The sequence below is a fragment of the Cryptomeria japonica genome, chromosome 7 (genome assembly GCF_030272615.1).
Source record: "Cryptomeria japonica chromosome 7, Sugi_1.0, whole genome shotgun sequence".
NCBI lineage: Eukaryota > Viridiplantae > Streptophyta > Pinopsida > Cupressales > Cupressaceae > Cryptomeria > Cryptomeria japonica.
The window spans coordinates 312,548,908-312,575,484 of record NC_081411.1 but is presented as its reverse complement, the minus strand read 5'-3'; the positions used below and the strand labels follow the sequence as shown (position 1 = coordinate 312,575,484).

At 31.9% G+C, this 26,577-nt stretch overlaps 1 protein-coding gene across 1 annotated transcript; it reads right to left on the bottom strand.

Moving 5' to 3' along the window:
- Positions 1–7,563: 7,563 nt before the first annotated feature.
- Positions 7,564–8,640, bottom strand: LOC131047256 (putative UPF0481 protein At3g02645). The gene has a single exon (XM_057981120.1). The coding sequence runs from the start codon at positions 8,638–8,640 to the stop codon at positions 7,564–7,566; it is 1,077 nt and encodes a 358-aa protein (XP_057837103.1).
- Positions 8,641–26,577: the final 17,937 nt, after the last annotated feature.

Genomic DNA, 26,577 nt, shown 5'->3' with positions numbered 1-26,577 from the left:
GTTGGCTAATATTATATTCTCCTAGGCCTTCATCCTTTACTTTCATTTTTAACCTCTCTTGTTAGGGTGTAGGGATTGGTGTACTAGTAAAATTTACTGGGTGGATGTAGGATGATGAGGCGGTAGCTTCTCTATTGCTAGGTATTGTGATATTAGGTTGATGCCTTATATTATTATAAAAGGAAAATGGATTGGAATCACCAAGGATAGTAATCACTACTCCATTATGTGGAAATTTGATGTATTGATGGTAAGTGGATGATACTACTTGCATGGCATGAATCCATGGTCTACCTAATAGGAGATGGTATGGAAGAGGAAGGTCTAGGACTTGACAAACCACATACTTCACCATAGGTCCCACCCTTACTGGTAAAGTGACACTCCCTTTTGAGGAATGTTCAACATCATCATAGGCCTTGATGGTGATCTTGTTTCTGGCATCTACTGTGCCTTCAGAATATCCCAATGTTGTAATCATTTGCAGGGTACAAATGTTAAGACTAGCTCCATGGTCAATCAATACTCGCTTCATTTTATGTTGATGTATGAATCCCTCAATGTGTAGAGAGGCATTATTTGGCTGTTGAAAGGATACATCATCACTCAATGAAAGTGAGACATGGTGATTATTTGAGACTTCCAACCATGGCTTGAAATTGATATATGTTTAAGTTGGATGGAATTTATTCTTCTTGGAGAGCTTGGTCCAATATATTTTTGTGTGAGGGTTATAGGCGCAACAACTCTAGTATGGAAATGAGTGTGGGAGTTTTATCCAGTTGATCAACAAGACTATAATGTTTGGGCATGTATGCTACTTTTGATGGTGCTCCTGGTAAGACAAGTTTGCTGTTGCAGGTAACAACATTGCATGTGGGATATTTTCCTTTGATGGTAATGGTAGCAGCTTGTTCATTGGCATCATAATGATTATTGACATTATAGGTATATGTTGCGTGTGTATAGTCTATCATGTTATCTTGGTTCTTACCTTGATGGGATGGACCTCCTTTCTCATATGATGGGAGATGATTCTTAAACATGGTTTGATCCATGCTAGAATTTTATGCATTGTGACCATCAAATTCTATATCACCTAGATCAACGAGGTCTTCAATAATTTCCTTTAGTCGATGCAAATTATTTGTCTTATGACCCTTTCCTTTGTGAGATTCACAATACTCATTATCCCCCCACCATGTAGGTTTAACTTGAGGGTCATAGTCTGACGTTTTAGGCAATGTGATAGGATTGGAAGATAGAAATTGTTGTAATACCACTTCAAGAGGTTCTCCCAAGGGTGTATAGGTTCGATTGGGTTTGTAGCTAGAGTACCTTTTTTTAGGTGCCTCTTCTTGTGTGTTGGAAGGTTGATTGTTTGGGGGATGTCCTTGATTGATATTGTGGTTGTTATAATTATCTATTTGTCCCTCAATTTTGACTATGGGCTTCGTGATTTTGACAATTCTTGCATCTACCACACCATCATTAACAATGTTTTTGTTTTTGGACCAAAATTTGGGTTTATCAATATTGTAGGCTAGTCATGGACCATCCTTGTTTTCCTTGTACATTTTTACAAGTCCCTTCTTGATAAGGGCTTTCTTGATTTAAGTCCTTGGGCTATCACATCCTTGAAAGAATTTGGACATTTGACTTCTAAGTAAAATTCCATCTCTTCATTTAAGTTTGAAATGAATATTTCAATCAATTGTTCCTAAAAAATGTGGAAGGAACGTCTACTAGACAAGTGTTCCATCTTTGTAAGAATGTTGAGAATAACTCTCCATTCTTTTGTTTGGTGTTGCATAAATTAGCCATGGAGACATCACATTCTATGTTATGTAAATGATGAGTGATAAATTTTTTGTACTAGGTCATCAAATGTCCTTATCCTCCAAAAAAGTGTGAAAAACATTGCATGGCCAATCCGCCTAAACTTTGAGGGAAAAGGCATATTAAATATGTTTCATCATATGCCACTGCTAAGCATGCGGACTAAAATTATCTCATAGGGTCCCTTGGATCTCCTTTTCCTTTGTATTTATCAAATTTTGATGTTTTGAAATTGCATGCGAAAGGAGGCATGATCATGTTCCTATCAAATGGATAGGGACATATATCTTCAAGAATGTATTGTTTTTGTGACCTTCCTAAATTGACTTGTTATGCAAGGTCTTGTATTTGTTATCTCAACATATCCATTTCTGTGGGAGGAGGTGGATGGTTCCTTTGGTGATAGGTGTCATCATAATATGGGTATGTTGATGTCTTCTCTCATCATGGTGAGTGTTCTGGGCTTGCTCTGGTGTTTCTCAAATTTGTGATAAGTCAAAATTTAAAGGGATTTTTTCACCCTCTCGAGCAAGTCTTGGGAAATGAGCATGAACATTCCCTCTAAGAATCTCATCAAAGATTTTGTTAAATCATAGGTTATGTATTCCTCACTCAATTTCCTCTTGTGTGGGAGAATCTAGGCCTTCTCCCCTTAAAAAATCATCATGATTGAAGGGGTTGTTGAGTTCTTCATCCTCTTCCGATTCTGGGTGCATTTCACTTTGTTTGCATCTTTGATATTGAGCTCTAGTTCCAACAATGTTGAAGTATGTTTTAAAAATGAGATGAATGAAATAGTGGATGTGTGATCCCTTCTTATAGTTCCAAGATTTTATGACAATGATGATGAGTTTGAAGTGTTTGTGGATGTTTGATCTCCTACACTAAAGGTTAGGTATCAAGAAATTCCTTTTTGACATTGCTTGTTTGGTGTTTTAACAATTGTGAGATGAGGTGTACAAAGGTTTGTTCTTTTACAAATCAAAAGCTACCTCGCTATGAGAGGATGTACTCAAAAACTAGTTTTAACCTATCTATGATGCTTAGTAATGTCCCTTAGGATGATTGATCCTAGATGTAGAGACACACTAGAAAGTAATAATGTTGCTATGATAAGCAATATCCAAAAGAACTAAGGACAAGACCTCTTTGTGTTGTGAGTTGACAAGATTTTTGATGTTTTGGAATGGTGACCTTTGAAATGAGTGTAAACCTTGGAATTTCTACTAGGTGATCCTGAATTTGATGATTGATTTTTAAAATGATTTTGAAGGGAGAAAGATATTAGAAAATGATTATGATGTTTTGATTTTCAAAAGATTAGAAGTGAGAAAGATGGAAGAAAATGTAAGAGGATTATGTGAAGCTAGGAATCTCTAATAAGTGATTGAAGGTTGTGGAATGTATGATGGAGGGATGTGTTGACCATGATTGTGATGATATGATAGAGCCCTTCTTTGAAAGAAATTTTGTGATGCAAGTGGTTCTAATTCAAATTTGTCGGTAAAACCGTGACTTAAATTGTGATATCGATGGATGAAAGTGCGATGTTTCAACAACAACTTATGCTTTTTGTATAAAAAAATTACTCTCTTTTGGGTTTTCTTTTCACTTTTCTTCTATTTGGTTTTTCTATAAATTGACTTCTTGGCATATTTGAGAGATTTCCAAACACAAAGCATTGATGGCTCTTTCAAGAATGTTGTTTTTTTTGTTGAGATCATTGTTAGGGTGTAACTTGTTTCAAATGTTTGATTCCTTTGACCACACAACACATCAACATGAAGTTTATCTCTTTGAAGCATTATTTTTAATCCTTCAATCAATGGTAGAGCTTCACTTTCTAGGTATTATTGACTCATACATTATTGAAGATTGTCAAATTGATTGTCAATCTTCATCAATTGGTCAATGAACACCCTATTTAGTGATTCACCCACATCATGAATATTAAGGAAAGAATGAGGATAAATGGGGTCATTTGTAGGGTTGGAAGAACCACCAGCATCCTCATGGAACAGGTTATCCAAATTAAGCTCCATCTCCTTGGTAATTAAACCTTGGGAAGCCTTAATTCTATAACTTCCTCTCATGGGGATATTTTAGATTGGACTAATAGTATTAAAACTCATACACAAAGGAGCGAAATTGGAGATTTTAAATTTTAAATAATTAAACAATACAAAATTTTGTAAAAATGATTGCTCAATTAATTAAGCAAATTGATTTGTAAATTGGAGAGAGAATACAATCCACTAGTAAATTTAAATTATAAAATTAGGGTTTTGTGAAAATAACCTCTTAATTTTTAAAATTAATTTGAAATTGGATCTAAGATTACATCTTTCAATGATATCTGAAATAAATAATCCAAAAATTAGACAACCCACAAGCACAATTTTAAATTAAAAATTAAGGTTTTTAAAACTAACCTCAATTTTTTAAAAATTTCATTGAAAATTAAATTTGTCAGTGAAAATTTGAATTGGGAAATGGGAAGATACTTAGATCTAGAATAATCAATCCAAATTAATTAATTCACAATCTCAATTTTAAATTTAAAAATTTAGGTTTTATTAAATTTAACCTCTAAATTTTTACAATTCCCTTGGAAATCAAATTTGTAAATAAAATTTGAAATTTGAACTTGCATAAACACTCAGATCTAAGAACATAAATCAGAATTAAAGGTGTAAAGAGTTGGGTTCACCAAAATGTAATGGGTGAAAAATTAGGGCACAGGAAGAATGAAAACTGCTAATTTTTACTTAGGGACCTCTTACATTCAAAAGGTTGAATCCAATATATTTAGTTGCAAACAAGAAAAGATAAATACTAAAGATACTGATTGGATTCAAGGGATGAATTTATTTGCCCTCTTTTGTAAGTTGAATTGCTAAAATTAAGGTAAAGTGTTGAAAAATGAAGGTAAAATAGAAAAACAAGCTACAGTTGTCGGATTGAGACATGCACCTAGATTTGAGAAATATAAGTAGATCTAGATTTGATCCCTGAAAGAGCTCCTAAAATGTCAGGACCATGGTAAAATTTGCCTTGGTCATTCAAACATTTTGCACACCAAATGGGATTGATTTGTCTCTGTGAATAATGTCAGTTTTGAAGATCATAGCTCTATACATGTTTCCTACATACACAAAGAAAGGGACATAGATTGGAAATAGGGGCTTGCCTAATTCAAACCCTAGTTTTGGAATTAACCATGAAATACAGATAAAAGATAATTGTATTGCTGAAATTGAAGATTCTCCTTTTGAGGGAGATGTTGAATAAAGATTGAAAACCAAATGATATACCTCCTCGTGAAGTTTTGTTTGTCTCCACATGGGTTAGGGTTTCATGGATTCTTTGACAAAATAGAATGTAAATGTTCACTTCAAGGCTTGAGGAAAAACTGATTACTTGCTCAATTGCTTGAATGCTTGAATATAGTTACTTGTGTGCTTGAGTGCATGTGTGTATCTGGTTCCTATATCCAATATATATCAAAATAAGAGGGGAAAGCCTCCTTTTATACTTGCTTGTCGAGAAACTTACTAATTTTTTGACATGGGCCAAAATAGGGTTGGTTTTCCTGCTCAAATTTGAAAAGGCAAAGATGGTTTAAAGAGGGGCCCAAATAGGGAGGATCAAGGTGTGGTGGCCTAGTCCTACCCCATTTTAGGGCTAGGACAAGGTGCCTAGTTGATGTGCGAGGTGAAGGTAAGGTTATATTTGCATGGTGCAAGCAGAATCAGGTCTGAGTCAAGCCTAGGAGCACAAATGCTAAGGTAGGGGCCCAAATGCGGTAAAATTTGCATAGAGGTGCAATTTTAGGATGCTACAAGTTATTATCGTGATTGGATTTGATCTTCATAGTATGGTATCATAGAAGGAAAATAAAAAAAATAGAATAATGTTTAGAGAAGTGGGCTTTACAGTAACTCTTAGAAAATTATTCAATTCAAAACAACCCAAATGAACTATGATAGCCAGTACTAGCCAATGTATGATTGACACATTGTTGGCTTCAACCAAACCTATCTAAGGATGTGAAACAACACCCATATTATAAGGAGGGGTCCATCCACTCTATTAGGCCCAATAAAAAGTAAATGATGGGATACCTTGGTATAATAATGCTATATTATTTAATTTTAAATACGATAGCCATGATCTTAATTCAACAAGGATAACCATTGTTTGCCTACCAATAATACAAAGGTTTCTATTGTTTATCTTCAACAACAAAAATTGCGGAGGTTTTCTCTTATCTAATGATGGTGAAGCCTATGGGTTGAGAACCAATTTTAATTTCCTCTTACCATATGAAATCTATTTATCGTATAGTCTCATTTACTCAAGGTATATTATCCTTTAATTTATTCTTCAAACTTTTATCTTGCAATTTGACTACTTCTATTGCCTTGATTACAGATACTTGACCCTTCCACTTACTTCTCTATACGTCTATAATTGGATGCTTTCTAGATATAAATAGGCTTTTTTGTGAAATTGTAAACTCCAACTTCTATATTATTGATTGCCTTCCTTCTAAAATTTTCTTGTGCACCCCAACATTTATGGCATCAAGTTTCATCAAAAATATAGAAATTTAACAAAACTATACAATTAATAACTTACAACATCTATTATATTTTATGACCAAAATCTAGAATCAACGATTTTGAAAAATAATACAAAATTAAAGATATATTTCTAAGAATAAAAAAATATTCTATGAATAATTCTGTTGTGTTGGGTATAATAGATACAACAAAAATTTTAGACATGTTTTGTAACAATCGTATAAAACAAGATAAAACTCACCTCAAAATAATCTTTTCATTTTTTTTTTTTGAAAAAAAAGACAATACTAACAGGCACCACAAATTTCGGATGTGTTTTGCAAGGATGATATACATTACAAAGGTATAATGCTTATCTCAAAACAGAATCCGAATTGGATTCAATATACACCACAAAATTTCAAATGTGATTTTGTAAGGGCGGCAGCATACCTAAAGGCAGAGTTGAACCCACCTCAAAAACAAAACTTTTGTACCCGGTCAGAGTAAATGAGGTGGTATATCAAAGAGAATAAATGGCTGTCAGCATTGGTAATAAGGAGATAAAACACTTCCGATTGGCTTACTCCTGCAAAACATTAATGTCGCTCCATTAACCCTTACAGTCATACACAGAACAGAAGGTCTGGAAGCAAGTGAGAAGCAGAAGTATCCCAGTGGCCACAACAGTCAGGAGCTGCCACGAACCAAATATGTATTTGTTTACATACTTCTTCGCAGGCACGCTCCGTCTATTGTTATAATGCTTGTTCACGTCTGCTATAACTTGGTCAAAATACTTAACTCGCGTCAATTTGACCTAATTACCCAAGCCGTTCCACAGGCTTGCCACTTTCCCGTCGTCAGCCAGGTGATTGTAGATAATCCCGCTCTTTCTCAGCAGCCGAACATCTTCTTCTGTGTCGATGATGCCGTTCATGAAATCAGTGTACCGAGTGAAGATCAAAGCGCCAGGAGCCGCTGAAGCCTCGAATGCCACTAGATTTCTGATAACTACTTCGGTGTGGGAATCCAACCTCAATTTGGGAAGACAAAGAGTTGCAGTGGTCGGGTCGAACCGAATTGTGGTGAGGCCTCCCTCTGTCGAAAGGAATCTTACTCCTTCCGAGTATAAATCAGAGACGGAAGATATCGCTAGTTAGTCGCGAATTGGAGGAGTTTCCACAGAGGAATATCCTCTCTCCTCATCTGTTTCCTCATCCTTTTCATCTTTACGCTTAATTGGAAGAGTTTGAAAAATGGAACCAAGAATCGTGGACAACTGTGTCACCAACTGGACAGGCCTCCCTTTTAAGGCACGCTCAGAGAGTGCCAAGACAAGTTGAACAAGGTTGATTCTTAAGGAGGACAGAGCCTTCCATAAAGATTTCAGAGCACTCCTTAAGTAGGTTGAATCCGGCAATGGGACATTCGGGTCATCATTCTTCTTAAAAATGGTATCGTCCATGGCTACTGCAGCGACAATAGAGTAGTATAGCTCCTCCAATATGTGACCTCTCTCCTTTATAAGGAGCCTTGAACTATCTCGCATCTTCAACATAAATGGCGACCAATCTTTACAGGCTAGAGTCACTAGATTGCAGAGCCTTTCTTCGGCCTTCTCTTGCGAACCCAACTGCATTTCCAGAAGCTTCTGCAAGAGAAACAAAGGTAACTGATTCTCAAGCATCATCAGATCTCTCATAATTGCATTGTGGGTTTCACTTCTGCGAGATATATCTACAACTCTGCCCAGTGGCTTCACCTGGGATGACACTTCCGAAGAAGTGCGATCCGCCTGTTTGAGGTAGAACTGCAAGCACTCCAGAACGAACGACCCATCCAGAGCCATGAGCCATGCAAGGGCTTCCTCTTTATACTCAAGAAATTTGTGGTAGCAGTTCCTGATTTGCCAGTTGTACTTCTTCACCTCTTCCACCACAGATTCGAAGTTGCAGTAACCGGTTAGCGTCTTCTCAAATCTTCGTGCAACAGCTATTTTGTATCTCTCGATTTCGAATAGTTGGGGTCTCAAATAGTGATACGGTCCAATGGAGACGCACTGCGGAATATATGCTTCTGGCTTCACTGTCAACGGCTCCTTGGGCACACCAAAAACGGATACACGTATGTCTTTTTCTTCTTCTTTCTCATCCTGAAATTGCAGGCCTTCCTTGATTTGAGTAAGCCAGAGATCTTGATCCAACTTTACTTCATCTGCTTTCATTAATTCCATGATTCCAAGTGGAAAGTGGATGAGATATCACAGAAAGCAAGAGAACACACGGGATGAAAAATAGAGGATCGAAAGCTCAAATGTGGGAAACAGCTGGGCAGATGGTCATATATGTAGCTTCATCCTCCGCTGCAGCGAATGAACAAATTGAAATTTCACAGAAATTTTTGTACTTCCATCGAGAATTGGAAAACCATTTGTATACCTATAACTTCATATGATAAATGCTTAACGGAAAGGATTCCATTCAAAGTGCGAAGGCTGCTTGTTACTCTCAGATGGTACTGAAGAAGCTGGGAGAGGGCCCTCTGATAAGGACAATCTAATGTAAAATAGTCACATAAATAAACATATGAAGGAATTTAGTATTACTGTTTTAAAACAATTCTTAAGCAAATATAGATAAATAAGATCACTTTTTAACAATAAGAATACTGTTTGAAATTAAAAAATAAATAATGTCAATAATTTAATTATAAATAGTCTTTTTTTTTTTTTAAATTTGGAAAATAAAAATCTAATTTATATGTAAAAAGGAATCTAAAATTAATATTTTGAGTTTTTAAAATAGATGTTTTTATTAATTATTGTTTTTTATGTTTTTGGTAAAGATAAATGGATTTTACATGGACCTGAAACCAAAAGTTTTACAACAGTGGGCCATCAACCAAACAGACATGAAACAACAACAAGACAGGGGTGCAACCCCGAGCAATCACGAATACAAAAAAAACGCGGACAAACAAGACAAAACAAAAAAAAAAGCTCTCAGTTAAGAGAGAGCACCAGAACCTTGTTCTTTTGGATGGAAATCCTGTTGATTTTCTCAAGCTCCTCCATAATGAATCTGGAGGTACCCTTGTTGCTGCTTCTGCTCTTGGTTCTGGAACTGGGTCTAGTGGTTTTGTTGTCTCCAATAGCCATATCATCTCCTCCAAGATCTTTCACCGGTTCATTGTGGTAGGATCTATAATCAGCAACCATGGCATTAATCTTTTCAAGCCCCCTAATACTGTTATTCATGACTTATTTGCTTATGTCGACCAGGATATATTTTTCATAAATCATCCTTAATTATTTAATAGGTTGATTATTCTATATATGCTTTTATTTAATAACAATTATATTCTTTATCAAAATATAAGTTAGAATATTTCAACTTTGATCATACCAAGGTCTAAAACATTATATTACTATTTGATTACAACTAATGCTTAAATTTTAAAGAATTAGAACTTTATGAAAAAATATTTATATTTTATCTTTTAAATGTATTCTAAACTAATATGTTAAGTGTCATACATATGATTTTATAAAAAAAAATTTATAAAAAATCTAATAAATTTTAATTTTACAATTAGTCTTAAAAATGGATTGTGGGACTATCAGATTCGAGATGCTATTCACATATTCAAAAATTTTAAAAAATAACTTGTCAATTTGTTGACTTCTTCATGGGCACGACAAAATAACACATTCAAAATATACGTTGTCGATATCGATTACACTATTCCGTTTCGATTTGGTAATTGCAAGCTTAATCGAGTTGTGAAGGTGTCGGATCAGATTTGCTTCTCCATATTTGTTGCCATCCAAGCTCTCTACTACCTTCAATGAATATGCAGTCATATAATTTCACCTCCTTTAGCGAACATATTTCCCATTTGGCGTTCATCGTAGTCTTTTACAAAGCAACAAAATATTGCCTTTCAATTATTTTAAGTTTTATAAGTACAACAGAGGAAAACAATTTGTTGACTATTTTATTTTTATCTTAAGCTTTATTAATTCTACTGAAGAAAAATGCAAATATCATCTTTTCTTTTAATAGATATTAATAGCAATTGATTTTAGTGTTTAATAGAAATGATGTTTATTTATTTGTAGGCATGTCAAAAGTTTCATATTACATGTCTAATCTTGTCAATTTAAGGGTATCATAGTAAAACACCTTAATATAAAAAAAGATGAGACAAAAAATAAAGATCACTCTAAATATTAGATAAAACAATCTCATCCAACATTAGTCATAGTTCAATCAAAGTTAAAATTGAACACATGGATTGAATAATTCATGTTTACTGCTTCTAACCTCAACTCTATTCAATTTTTTATAGTGCAATGATCATCAACTCAACTTGCAATAGTCTTAGTTTGCATTAGAATGACTATTGTTTAATGTTGTCAATTTAAGGGTATCATAGTAAAATACTTTAATAGAAAAAAAGATGAGACAAAAAATAAAGATCACTCTAAATATTAGACAAAACAATCTCATTCAAAATTAGTCATAGTTCAATCAAAGTTAAAATAAAACAGATGATTGAATAATAATTCTTGTTTACTACTTCTAACCTTATCTCTACTCAATTTTTTATTGTCCAAGGATAATCAACTCAACTTAAATTAGTCAGTTTGCATTAGAACAACTACTTAGTATCTATTTCTTTCTTTTATCTCTGTCTTGATATTGTAATTTCAACCCAAGGGCTTGTTTATCATTCAGGGAGTTTTATACTCCCATTAATAAATAGTAGACTCTTAATGATTCTCTTTCCTAGTTGACTTTAATATACACAAATATGGATAAAAATAAATAAATTTAACATTGAATGTCATATTCTACACTATACAAGATCATGTTATACAGGTGTGTAAGTCCACAAGAATCTATGCATGATCTAATCCCATGCTTTTAAGTTTTTTATAATTGAATTATGTAATTCTTGTAGGAATTCTTAGCTATCAAGATGAATGTCAATCATATTTATAGATTTCCTACACTATAGTCTAGCCACACCTATTGTGTGTAATCATGACCAAAGGGTTGTTATAACAATTTTTAACCCTGTATAAGATGTTGAATGAGAAATTAGATCAATATCCAATTACAAACTAACTTATTTTATGAATTTACAACCTTTTAAATAAACATGCTTAGGATAAAATCTTTAATTTTCTATCAATCATGCTCATAATTATTCTATAGGGCGTAGTTCTTTTAGAACACATATTGGGTTCCATATTAATTTTGTCTATCAAAGTTGTAACTCCAGATTTCAAGAGTGTGTTGGAAGTGTGGGTTGATGTGTTGTTGTTCTTGTCATTGATTTCAAACTTGTCGTTATCAATTGGTCTAGAATGTTTGTGGTGCAGTGTTATGTTGTTGTGTTGTTGGTGTAGTTGTTCTATTGGTTGTTCTAGAAGTGTTTGGGTCTAGAATATGTTGTAGATGCTGATTGTTATTGTTATCTTCATTGGATATAGTTTTTGTATCATGGCATTGTTAGTTCTCTGGTCCATAAACATCTTTGTTTTCTCCTTGTAATGTGGCATTGATCATTGATGGTTGTGATATTTTATGCTAGACCTATCCTTTGGTCTAGATATGATTTATGAAACTTCTTTGATATGTTGTCGGTCTCACCATAGCATGTGGAGATCCAAATTTGAGTTATTCACATTTGAGAGCATGTTTTGGATGTTAATTACTTATATGTATGCGTAGTGTATGGATATGCTATCGGTTATTTTCCAAAGATTACGGATTGGTGAATTCATCTTTAGAAGATGTGTTTTGGTTCCCTCTTTCTCATGGACTAGAATAGTGTGCATATTATTGGTTCAAAAATTGTATTTCGATTCAAGATGACTCACTTATGTTTTGATGATCTATCTTGTTTATTAGGATGTATATGATTGAGTTAAGTGAGTGATGAGGTGTGGAGTGTAGATGTATGATGTGGAGATAGTCATTGAGGTTTTGTGAAGAATAGAAAAATATTTATGTTCAAATGACATGTAAGTTGTGTTGAGACTGTGATAGAGATTTGAGACAGAGTTTTAGTAGTTGACGTCAGAGTTGTGTGTGTTGATGTTGGTCGCTTAATGTAGAGTTCAAGGACAAATTTGTTATCAGGAGATCCTTCCTTTTAGATCAATTTTTTTATATCTTTTAGTGTAACAATTTGTCAAATATAGCCAAGATCTAGAGCACAATGAATAGCAGAAAAAAGAGACAACAAATTTGATAAGAATAAATTGTATCATAATCAAGATGCAAATATTATCAACTAGATCATAACATACAATGTAAGATGAGCTTGCTTATAAAGGCAAGGCCATATGGATATGTGAGAACATGATCATGACATGTGGCTCAATGAGAAACAAGGGTAGGTGAGGTAGGTACAAGAAATAATAAAATATTCCACAAGAGGTGGATCACCCACTGAAGGTGGAATATAACAACAAGATAAGACTGCAAAAGGTGTAATTTCTCCTACATTCATCATCCCTATGTGTACACTTCCCTAAGTGTCTCATATGCAAACTACTATGAGATGCGTTAGCGTAAGTCAAATTAAGTAAAGTGTAATTATGAGACATAATTGACACCAATAGTTAGCCTTGGTGTGCAAGTCTAGAGAAGTGACCTCTTTTATTTGTAATCTGATATATATAGTGAATATATTTTGTGGGTAAGTGCTTGTCATGGTTTTTCATTATTCTGGTTTTCCACATAGAAAATCTTCATGTTCATGTGTTGATATGTGTTGTTGATTAATTGTTTATGTGTTGCATTAACTCTTTGTTTGGAGTGATTCACCCTCCTTCTTAGTCTCGCCTTGGGTTCAACAATTGGTATCGAAGCAAGGTTCATCTTGAGTAAGCTTAACTACTTGAAGTGGATCCGGTATGGCATAGGATGTGTATTACAAATTTCCAATCATTGATGGTACAATTTTTTTGCAGTAGAAGGAGAGAATGGGGTCGCATTTAGAGACACTACCAAATGAAATCTAGGAAATCACTCAAATTGAATATAAACCTCTATAGGGTGATTCTCAAACTCTGGATGAGATAAAATTGAAGGAGGATAATGGGTAAGTGCAAGGTAATGGGTCACAAATTGGTGGAAGTCTGTGCGTTGGAAAATACGCTCTTACAAACGGGGGCTCATTTTTGCTTCGGGCCCCCGAGGCAAAAAGTAACGGGGGCTCGAGGAGAAACTAAATGGGCCCCCATTTTGTTCTCAAATGGGGGCCTGCTTGAAAATGAAACAGGGTCCCATTTTTAAAAAATAGGCCCCCATTTTAAAATCCCATTTTACCCATTTTTTTCGGGTGCATTTTGTCATTTTTTGATAATAATGGTAATTTTAGGAACAGGGGCCCGTTCCGAACAGGCCCCCGTTTTGTAAACGGGCCCTTGTTTTCAAAACAGGGGCTCATTTTGTGGAAGTTGATTTCACAACCCGCCACTTGCCACAAGATTAGGTTTGGGATAGGCTTGGGATGGCCACACCTAAGACATGGACTTGCAAATTCAAATCTACATGAATGAAAGCACAAATATGAACTTCTAAAATAGTTTGTGTGCCTCTAATTAGAGAATTTTTATATGAAATTAAAACTCATTTAAGATTATACTGTATATATTCTAAATATTAAAAAAATTTAAAAAATTGATTATTTTAACTATTTTTCATTTATTTTATACTAACTTGGGTCCGTAAACTTAAAATATTAACTAATTTTGTTAATTTAATAAATTTTTTATTTTAATGAATTTTGAAAAAAAAATAATGTCATCAATCTACACAAAATTATTTTCTACTTAAAGAAATAAAAAATAAAAAAATGTTAAGTTTACGTCAAATTATGTGGGCCGTACATGTCAAATTTTTATAAAGATAATTATAGTCATTAAAAAATTTATTTAAAAAATATATTTAAAAAATAAATAAAAAAAAATATGCTCATCAATCTTTAGTGTGTTAAAAGTTATTTACCAAAATAGTTTGAGAAAATAAGTTTAATTGTGTCAAAAAGTGTGGGTCCTACACATGCATGGTATGGTCCTGAAACAACCATTTTTAAAACATAGTTTTTAGAACTTCATTCAAAAAAGTTATTTTTTATTATGTGGGTATTAAAATAAATTACATATTCAGAAATTCAACTCAGAGGGATATCTTTAATATTTCTAACTTTTTCCAAGATTCAATCTCCATGTATTTCAAAATTTAAGCTCAAATGAGACAAAACCTGAAAATTAGGGAAAACACTTCCACTTTTTGGCCAAAAAGTGGACTCATCTTCTTGCACTGACCCTAATGCAAAGGCTAGAGCTATATTTATTAGTTGTATAAGTGATTCAGTGTTTGGAAGGCTAAAATGTTTCAACAAAGAAAAATCTGTATGGGACAAGTTGTGTTTGGTATATGAAGGAGATCCAAAGATAAAGAAGGCTAGGCAAATGAATTTAAAGTAAAACCATGAGTACCTAATAATGTTGAATGAAAAGATCATTGAGAACTATATTTATAGAGTTATTGATCTTGCTAATGGCATTAAAGCCATTGATGGAAATTTAGAAGAATGTGATGTTGTGCTAAGATTTTACTGACTTTGCCTAAATCCTACAAGCCATAGAGATGTACTATCCAAGAGACCAACAATTTGAGTAAGTATAATATTGATCAACTTATTGGCACCTTAGCAGCCTATAAGATTTTAAAAATGTAGTAAGAGAAAAGAGAAAAGAAAGAAAGAGTGTTTAATGTTTCAAGACTTGGTGATCAAGAATGTAGTGGAGATCTAGATGAAGTTGAAGAAAATTTTGAGAGAAGATTATAGCAAGCCACTAGAAAATACAAAGGTAAGTTACCTTTGAAATTTTTTTCTTATGGTAGAATTGGACATTATGCTTATAATTTCACTAATAGAGAAGATTATAAGAGACTAGATGATTATGAGAAATGAATAAGTTTAGAAGACGCAATTTCAACAGAAAAGAGAAGAAGGGCCTATGTTCTATTGAGTGATATACATATGAAGATGAAGTTTATGAGGACCCAAATGAAGAATATTTGTTTCTAGAAATTGAGGATAAGGAGACCGTTTTGGACAATTCAGAAGAAGAGAAAATAGTTAAGCTTGCATTACATGTGAATATAGAACTAAATACATAGATTATAGACTCCAAATGTTCAAATCATATGACCAATGATCAATACTAGTTTATTAATCTCAATAAATATGATGCGGGATCTATAAATTCTACTAGATGAGATGGTGCAAAGATTTGAGGTAAAGTGTTTTTATTGATGGTAAGCATAAGATTGATGATGTCTATTATGTTGAAGGATTAAGACATAGTTTGTTAAGTGTTAGTCATATGTGTAGAAAAAGGTATGAAGTTTTGTTCAATAGCACCAGATGTGTGATTAGAAAGAAAAATATTGGTAAAAGAGTTGCAGAAGGAGTTAGAATAGGTGGAAATGTTTACTACATCAAGGATAGGAAGGATAGTAAACATTTTCTAGCACAAAGGGTTGATATTGTTCTAGTAGTTCTAGAGAAGAAAAGTGATCTAAAGGATAACAAAGAGAAGGAATCAAATGAAGAAGACGAAGAGGAAGATTCAATGAAAGTTCCCACCAAGTATGTTCAGAAGCATTATCTAGAGAATTAGATAATTGGAGATAAATCAAAAAGTGTTCAGATAAATAAAGTTAATTACTATTGCTTTTAGATTTAAAGAAAAATAAAGATAGAGTTAAATTATTATTTTTCATGTTTTTTGGAAAAGTTAATTAAATTCCATGATGAAAGAAAAGAATTTTTCAAAAAAATGAAATTCCCATTTACCTTTTTGAAGGAAAATAGAAAAAGTAAATTTTATTATTTAAATGTTTTTGGATGAGAAAAATATTTCAACCTAAAAGTTTAGGTTAAAATATTTTTCTATTTATCCCTGTGAGTTGTTTGGAAGAGGGATGCATGTTTTTGGAGAAGGAAAATTTTGATGATTGTTTGGGAAGAAGGTTTTGGTTTTGGTTTGGAAATCCATTGTAGGATTGAAGGTCTCCAACCAATTTCTTCGTGGAAAGCTCCACAAGTTGGATAGCATCTACCTTGTTTGTTTTAAAAATCTATATTTCTTTCCCTTCTCCTGGATGTTGTAAAAAATAATTGATTAAATGATTGCAGTGTTATTGAATTAGTTGTTATGAGGTTTATTGAAAAATCTTAGTCCATTTTTTATTAAAAATGCAACTCCAATCTCTTTCAGATTGATTTCATGTTAAGTTTTTGGTTTAAAATCTATTCTTTCATTTTTGTTTATGAAAGGATTTTGATTTCCTGTTTATTGTAGTTTTTAAATTTGTGAAATTGGGGGAGTTATGCTAGTAAAATTTTGCCAAAATTTCCCCCTTCTGCCTCCAATTGATTAAATTTTCTTCCTGGTAGTTTTCAAATTTAGAGGAAATTCTGAATCTAAATTCCTCTTCTACCATCCTTGTCTTGGCCCAAAGATTCAATTGGGGATTACCAAACTATTTAGTTTCCAGCCAATTTAGCTTTATGAATGAAATTATCTGGTTTATGGTGCTTTTCTCCATCTCTGTTTTGTCTCAGAGATTGAGTTTTCTGGTAAAATTCTTTACCAGTAATTATTTTTGTATGTTTTAGTTTTTTTCATTTAAAAAATAATAATAATTGACCATTTTTTTTTAGGACTACTGCAAGCAAATAAAACATTTGCTTTCCCCTTTTTGTGTGCGGGTTTCTTTTATGTTTCGATTTTTATTTTTTTATATGTTTTTAAATATATATATAGTTTTTTTCTTTGGTTATAATATGTTATTTTGGAGTATTAAAATTTATTTTATTGGAAAATTAAATCTTCATTTTATTATATATATTTTAAATATGATATAATTATATGGTTTATATTCGAAGAATATATACTCATGTAATTATATTATATTATATGATTATACATATTTTTAATTTGGAATTTAATTTATGTTATTGAAATCATTTAATTGGGGGTATTTATAAATTATTCTTGAATATATGTTAGGGAATTAATTTTAATGTGGTTAAATTTAACCTTATTGGATGAATGACAACTCTAAATTTCCTTCATTAATATAGTTTTATTTTCTAATTCTCTGGTATATCTGTCATTGCAAGTATTTAATTCTTTTGGCTATTTAAAGAAAATATTGCCTGTATTAGGATCTTAGTGTAAATGGTTTTTGTAGTCAAAGCTTATTTTCGTTGCAATTCTGGTTGAGTTGTCATTATGTCGTATAATTGTTATACCCTTGGTCAGGTGTTGTTGTGTAATCCTATTGATGTGAGCCATTGTGTGTTATGTCCAATGGTCATTCCTAGGTTAGTGATTTGTGCATCCTTCACCTGTATTTTGTCAGGTTTAGATATGGCTGTCAGTTTCACCATAGGGTTCTCATAGAGAGACCAAACTTGATAGTGTCCTATAAGAGAGTGGATTTCAAATGGGGGCCGCACCTGAAGTGGTTGGTAGGATAACCCCTCGAAAGTTAGTTAATAAATGATAACCTAAAAATTGATTAGGGGGTGGGTAGTTATAAACTTAATTAAGATATTGCACCCTGCACATGGTTGAGTGCTTGTATAGGCTCAAGGTGTAGTGGGAAGGCCTAGAATGGTAAACTTACCACCTTGTCTTTATGAAAGGTTGGTAGGGTCCACATGATGCTTAGATGGAGCTGGGGGTTCGGGAAAGGTTACCAGGATAACCCAGGATGGGGGCCAGGACCTATGCAGGCCTACCTAGGGTAACCATCTTAAGCTATGTGATTACACTCTCTCTTTAGGGTCACTAGTATTTTGTGAACCGAGCCACATGAGTATAGTGGATTCATGTTGTACTATTATACTTGTTTTATTTTCTTTCTTGAGGGTCTTCTACTATCTCATAGCATAGTGGGGTGGTTCCATTTTGGGATCACATGGTTGGGTGGTTCCATTTTGGGATCACATGGTCGGGTGGTAGTGCCACTTCCCATTGGATATTCTGGTTCGTACCTTCATGCAAGGATTGGCTTCGCTGCTATACCTTTGGTTTGTGATTCATGTATTAGCTCATGTTCATGATTATTGTACCTTAAGGCCCATGTGGTCATTGTATCAGTTAACTATGTAACCTTGGCATTGTAATTATGTATTTCATTTGTGCTTTTGGAAGGCATGTAATTATTGAGTATTATAAACTTAATTCAGTGGAATGTATGTTATTTTAGTTGTCTTTATGCCTATGTGTAAATGCTTCATTGAAAATCAATATATTGTATCACTTTAAATCTTTCAATGTGAAATTTAGTTTATGAATATGATGTAACTTTATTGCAATTGAGTTCTTTAATTAGATGGATAATTGGATTAACATTAAGATGTTGTTTAGTTACGAAGTAATATTCGTTGGTAACTCTTTAAGATATCATTGTTAGACTTATGCTTGTGTTTATACATGCAATGTTATAATTAATGCACTTAATCTTTAAAAAAAAAAATTATTTCACCCTTTAGTTGCCTTGTAGTGCTGCATTCCTTTAGGGTTCTTGGCCGGGCATTACAGGTAAACAAATACCTTCTTGGAAACCTACAAAAGAGAGAGAGAGAGAGAGAGAGAGAGAGAGAGAGAGAGAGAGAGAGAGAGAGAGAGAAGGATAATTTGATGTTGAATTCTAAAACACGAAATCTCCTCGAAACAACAACCAAAAATGCAAAATCAACCAAGCTTGAGAAAACCAAATCATGCTTTAATTCAATTCTGTAGTCAAACTGAAAAACTCCAAATCCTTCTCAAATTCACACTTTAAAATTCTTCATAGAATTGTGATAAGATTTCCTCTCCCCAAAACTGTAAAGCCACAATAAACTATAAGTAATTATTAATTTAATTTATAGCACTTAAGTTGTAGTTATAGTCAAATAAATTATAAAATAATAGCAATATCAAGACAATACTTAACATTGATAGTTGGGTAATCATATATTGTCCACATGACAAATTTATCGGGATAAAATATAAACTAGATAATTGTCCCTACATTAGGTCAATGGTTAAGGTTAGATACATTTTAGGCCTTGTACTATTTTTTGTACAACCATTGGGAATGAAAGACACTCTTAGACTTGTGGAACCAGGTGGAGTCGATGTCTAGTACATGCAATCTTACACTAAAACATCTTCTATACAAACATATATATAATCCTTTCTAGTGAAAGGAAATCATGATGTCGTATGGAGCTCACAATGATTAGTATGAAATCAAATTCCTTTCATCCTAACCTAAGGAAAGCAAAACAATAAAGATTTACTCTACACAAATAAATCCATAAGCATCAACATCATCAAATCTAAATAATATCTGATCATAGACTAACATTTCATAAGAATCATCACGAATTATCAACATATAATTCAAGTCTGAGTAAAAAATTACTAATATCTATACATTTATCTCAAATAAAAATATAATAGTAATTATATCCTAAAACATATGAGCATAAATTAGTCCATTAACATGAATCACATGAATGCATCGATACACGCAAAGCAACAAAATAAAGCTCATATAAAGAGTCAAAACATAATCCAATAAGTTAAAGTAACAAGTCTCAGCTGGAAGCCATGGAAGGGCACTACACATCCTCTCCTACATCTTCACCCTCTTCAGAAACCCTATCTCCTCCTCCACTCTCACTCCCCATTGTCCAAAATAGTTAGGAAATGTTAATTGAAGCTTATCTATAATATGATGTGATTTTTGTTTCCCAAAACTAGGATGAAGATTTTTTTATCTTATCATATAGAATAGTTAGCAAAAGAAAATATAATAACTTCCATATTATGGTATGGTTTTTGTTTCATAAAATTACAATAAGTTTTTTTTTAATGAAAATAATATAAAATAGTTAACATGAATATTTCTTCTATTTTTTTATCCATTGCCTTGGATTTGTGCTTGAATAAGGATAAGGCAAGGATTCTCTGTGTCCATCTCTTTGAAGTACAAGTTTTGGGAAAGATTGATAATATTTTTACTGAATATAAACCAACACACATGATTTCCTATCCTAAAGGACTTTTATAATATGTTATCTGCCCAAATTCCCTCTAGTTATACTTGATAATGAGGAGAAATACCAAGATAATAAACACTTGGTGTTGAGGGGATTGGAATTCTTGTAGAATTAGAAAAATGATAGAGATAAATGATTACCCAAAATGGATCAAATCCTACATTTGGTTGCAAGGTCTTGAAGACACTATTCAGGAAAAAGGCATTGCTCCAACGGACACAATTGTGGAAGAATATAGGATGGATGGTTGAACCTTGAGGTTTATTTTTGAATCTTCTTTCTCTTTTTTCTTCTCTTAGGGTTTGGTCATTTGAGCTGTCTTGATCGAATTTTGGGCTCTTGGGATCTCTATGGTTGGAATTACCAAAACTTTGTTGTCTTTTCCAGCTATGTTGAGGGTGTTTTGTCCTATCTTAAATTTATCTATTTTGGGATTTCTATACAAATTCTATGTAATCTCCTACTATTTATGTAATTTGTCTAAACTTATGCTTTTATTTTAATATAATGGGTGTTGCCCCATTCATCTATTTAATTACCAAAAAAAATGAAATAGTTAACAAATGAAAATAGAATCATTTCAAAAATAAAATGTAATTTTTGTTTCATAAAAATAGAATGAAAACATAATTGATTTTTATTGTATTAAGTAATAAGGAAATGACAATAGAATTGTTTGCATGTTATAATGGCATCCTTATGAAAGCCTAATGGACTCAGCCATGAACCTAGAGCCCCCTATGAAAGAGAAAATAAAACCACATGACTGAAAGGGTTGTTCTAACCTTGAGATGCACCAAACTAGAGAAAAATGAAGATAAGGCTTCTCCCCTCAAGATAGCCCCCCAAAAACTTAGTGCCAAATTGGACTCCAAGAAGATAAATAGAGGAAGGGGAACTTTAGGGGTGTCCTTTCTCAAAGACCCCCAAAGCTCCATCAATAGCACAAAGCCTAAGCATGCCACAACTAGTAGTAGGAACCCCATATACATCTAGGCAACCTTCCTCCTCATTCTCCCCTACATCAGAAGAAACCCTAGCTCCTCCAATTCTCTTGCTTGCCATCTCAAGAGAGCTCAATAGATTGTGGTTTATTTGAATTACACCAATGAACAAGTTAACATTAACTAAATTAATAGAAAACTTAAGCAATAGTATGTAATGCACTTTTCTTATCATAAATTTGTTGTACCTCATTAATTTTACTTTCTCAAGTTTTATATCCTTTCTATAATATACAGCTTCTTTCTAGTGCCATAAATGACTCTCACCCTACCAATCTATTGTGTATGATTGATGTGCAAGTATGAAAAGAGAAGATATTTATTTTAAATTTTCAACAATAAATCTTTATAATTTATCCAATGATGTTTAGAGATATTAGTTTATTATGAATAAATATATTTTATGAGAAAATAGAGATGTATTATCCATTAATGTTTATAATTAATAACATGATAAACTTGAATACCATAAGATGAATCATAAGGTGCATCATATCCAATATTTAAATTTTGTTAGAATTTTTTTTAAATTAATGTCCGGTTAGTCAAATTATTGCTTGACAAATTTGAATTAATCTTATAGCAATTGTGAATGGACATGGAGTATGTCCATAGTGATCAAGTATAAGCTAACATATCATTTTATATATCTTTATACTAGTAAAAATGTAATATATTAATTCTTATTTAAAGAACAAAATTATCAATTTAATCTTTTATTATTACTATTTTGTGGATTTGGAAGACATTATCAAACCTTAAATTTTAATAAATAAATATGAGTAATGTGATTATTACCTTGATATTTAATAGGTTGCAGTACCAATATATACAAAAATAATTTAAGATCTAAATTAATTATTGAGTAATACCAATTAAGAAATTTTTTAGCATAAGTAGATTAGTAAAGTAAGTGTAAGTATAATATGACAATGATAACTACAATTGGGGTATGTTATTAATTAAATAAGCTCTCTAAATATGATGATTGATACTTGATATGAAGAGAGATAGTATCAAATATGATAAGTATCACATTTATGTAAAACAATTTAATAAAAGAAAATGCTAAGCATATTAGGTACATTAAATATCGAAATATGAGAATCACAAAACTAGTGTCATAACTAAGAGTTCTCCCTTAAGAAGGTTATATTCTTTGACTGATAGTTATTATTGTGATTGACTTTGGCCTTGATAGTATAGTATCATACAAGGAAAGAAGAAAAATAGAATCATATTTAGAGAAGTGTGTATTACAGTAACTATTAGAATAGTATTGAATTTGAGACAACCCAAATTAACTATGCCACCCACTACTTAGCCATTGTATGACTAGTGAATTATTAGTTTCAACCAAACATATATAAGGATGTGAATCAACACCCAAATTATAAGGAGGGGTCCATCCATTCTGTTAGGCCCAATAAAAAGTAAACTATGGAATGCCTTGGTATAACAATGCTATACTATTTAATTTTAAAGAAGATGGTCATGATCTTACTTGACAAGGATTGCAATCGTTTGACTACCAATATAACCTATATTATTATTATTTATCTTAAAAAAAAATGATCGTGGATGTCTTCTCGCCATCTAGTGATGTCTATAAAACTTTGTTGAAGCCTTGAGGCTTATTAACAATTTTAATTTTTTGCTACCATATGGAATTTATTTAAAATATAGTCTCATTTACTCAAGGTATATTACCTTCTAGTTTATTCCTTACACTTTTATCATACAATTTTATTCTTCCCATTGCCTTGATTACAAATACTTGGCCCCTCCACTTACTTCTCTATTTGTCTATAATTGCATTCTTGCTAGACATAAATAGGCTTTCTTGTTAAAATGTATGCTCCCACTTCTACATGATTTGTTGGCTCTATTTTTAAAAACTTCTCTTGCACCCAAAAATTTATGACATCAAGTTTCATTAAAAGAATATAAATTTTTTTATAAATAAACTATACAGTTAGTAACTTATTAATTCTATTGCATTTCATGAGGAAAACCTAGAAGTAATGAATTTAAAAAATAATACAATGTTGAAGATATTTTAAAAATATAAATAAAACAATATTCAATGAATGATTCTATTGTGTTGGACTTAATAGATACCACAAAATTATAGATATGTTTTTTAAGGATCATAATCTTATAATGACATAATAGAGTAAAGAAAAATATAACCCACCTCAAGACAATAAGTTAATAGATGCCACAAATTTCACATATATTTTGTAATGATAATATACTTGACAAGTGCATAATACCTAAAAACAAAAACAGAGCTCGCTTAAAAAAAATCTTTGAAACTCTATGAATGATATGAGTGATTTTTTCTTTTGTATTAGATTTAATAGATAGCACAAAATTTCAAATGTATTTTGTAAGGGCAGTATGCTTGACAACAACAACATATCTAAAGGTAAAGTAAATGAAGTGGTATACCAAATAGATGAAATGGCCATAAACAACAGTAATTAGAAGATAAAACTCTTTTGATTAGGAATAATGTTAATAGGTTGGATTCAACTTTATAACTTAGAATGACATAGTTTTAACCTTTCTAGAATATGCATCTTCTTTCTAGAGCCATTAAAGACTCTTACCCTATGTATATATGATGTAACGTTGATGTCTGAGTATGACAAAAGTAGATATTCATTTTAAATTTTGAACAATAGATCTTTTGAATTTATACGATGATGCTTAGAGATATCAAATTTTATGAATAAATATATTTATTGAAAAAATAGAAATATATTATCCATTAATGTTTATAATTTATAAAATAATCAACTTGAATGCTATAAGATAAATTATAATGTGCATTATCTCCAAAGTTTAAAATTTATTGTATTTTTTTTAATTAATGGATAAGTTAGTCAAGTTATGCTTGACAATTTTGAATTAATCTAATAGCAATTGTTAATAGACATGGAGTATATACATTGTGATTGCACGAGCTAACATTTCTTTTCCTATGTCTCTATACTAGTTAAAATGTAACATATTAATTATGATTTAAAGAAAAAAACTATAAATTTAATCCTCTTATTATTATTTTGTGGATTTGGAAGATATTATCAAACCTACTAATAAATTTTAGTTTTACACTTAAATTTTAATAGATAAATATGGGTAATGTGATTATCGCCTTGGCATTTAATAGGTTGAAGTAGCAATATATGAAAAAACAATTTAAGATCTAAATTAATTATTCAGTAATACAAATTAACAAAGAATTTTGCATCAATGCATTAGTAAAGGAAGTGTGAGTAGAATATGAAATATATAAGTTGAATTAGGGTATGTTATTAATTAAACAAATTCTTTGAATACAATTAAAGATATGCACAATATAAATAAAGATAGTATCAAATATGAAAAGTATTACATTTATGTAAGAGATATTTTAACAAAAAAATTAATACTAAGCATATTGAGTACATTAAATGTTCAAATGTGGGAATCACAAAAATAGTGTCATAACTAAGATCATTCTCTTGCGAAGGTTATATCGTTTGACCAATAGTTATTATTATGATTGTCTTTTACCTTGATAGTATGGTATCATACTAGGGAAATAATGAAATAGAATCATGTTCAGAGAAGTGGGTCTTATAATAACTATTACAATAGTATTGAATTCAAGACAACCTAGATGAACCATGAAATGCACTACTTAGCCAATGTATTACTAGCAAATTGTTCACTTCAACAAAAACTTTATAAGGATGTGACTCAATGCCCAAATTATAAACAGGGGTGCATCCATTCTGTTAGGCCAAATAAAAGGTAAACAATTAAATTCCTTGGTATGAAAAAACTATACTATATAATTTTCAATAAAATAGTCATGATCATACTTCAACAAAATAATTGTGATCTGACTTCCAATATCACCTCAATTACTATTGTTTATCTTCAACAACAACGACCGCAAATATTTTTTCTCCATCCAATGATAACTATACAACTTTTTGGAAGCCTTGAGGCTAATTAGCACTTTTAATTTCCAGCTACCATATAAAATTTCGTTACAATATAGTCTCGTTTACGGAAGGTACATTACCCTCTTGTCTATTATTTACACTTATGTCCTACAATTCGATTGTTCCTATTGCCTTGATTACGGATACTTGGCCCTTTCACTTATTTTTCTATAAGTCTATAATTTCATTCTCATTAGACATAAATAGGCTTTATTGTGAAAATTTACAATCCTGCTTCTACATGATTGGTTGGCTTAATTTTAAAAACTTCTTTCACACCCAAAAAATTATGACATCAAGTTTCATATAAAAATCTAGAATTTTTTAAAATTAAGCTATACAATTAATAATTTACTAAATCAATCACATTTCATGAGCAAATCTAAAAGGAACAAATTCATAAAATAATACAAAGTTGAAGATTTTTTTTTAAAACTAAAGCAATATTCTATGAATAATTCTATTATGTTGGACTTAATAGATACCCCAAAATTTCAGATATGTTTTCTAAGGATTGTATACATACAATGGCATGAAACCAAAAAAAAATATAACCCACATCAAGACAATACTAATACACATAACAAATTTCAAATGTGTTTTGTAAAGATGGTATACTTGATAATTTCGTAATACCTAAAAACAAAATAGAACTTTCCTAAAAAGTATTCTCTTGGTTTTTATTTTAAATAAGACAATACTCTATAGGGGAGAGGACCCAGTAGTTGTGCACCGTAACTTTGCGCTCCTCAAAACCCTATGTGGAAATTTCATTTATCACTCCCAATTTTTTACAGCAACTTACTTGTCAAGTCCCCTGCATATCAATAAGGTTTCACGGCCACATCATTAAGTATGATGCCAAATCGGCATGCTTTTTGGCAAGGTGTCCAAAACAGCCCCCCAAAAATGTGAGAACAATAGTCATGCAAAAAGAGGCCCCTATATGTGGCATTACATGACTTGTTGCTTTTTACAACTAATGGTATATTTTATAGCAATAAC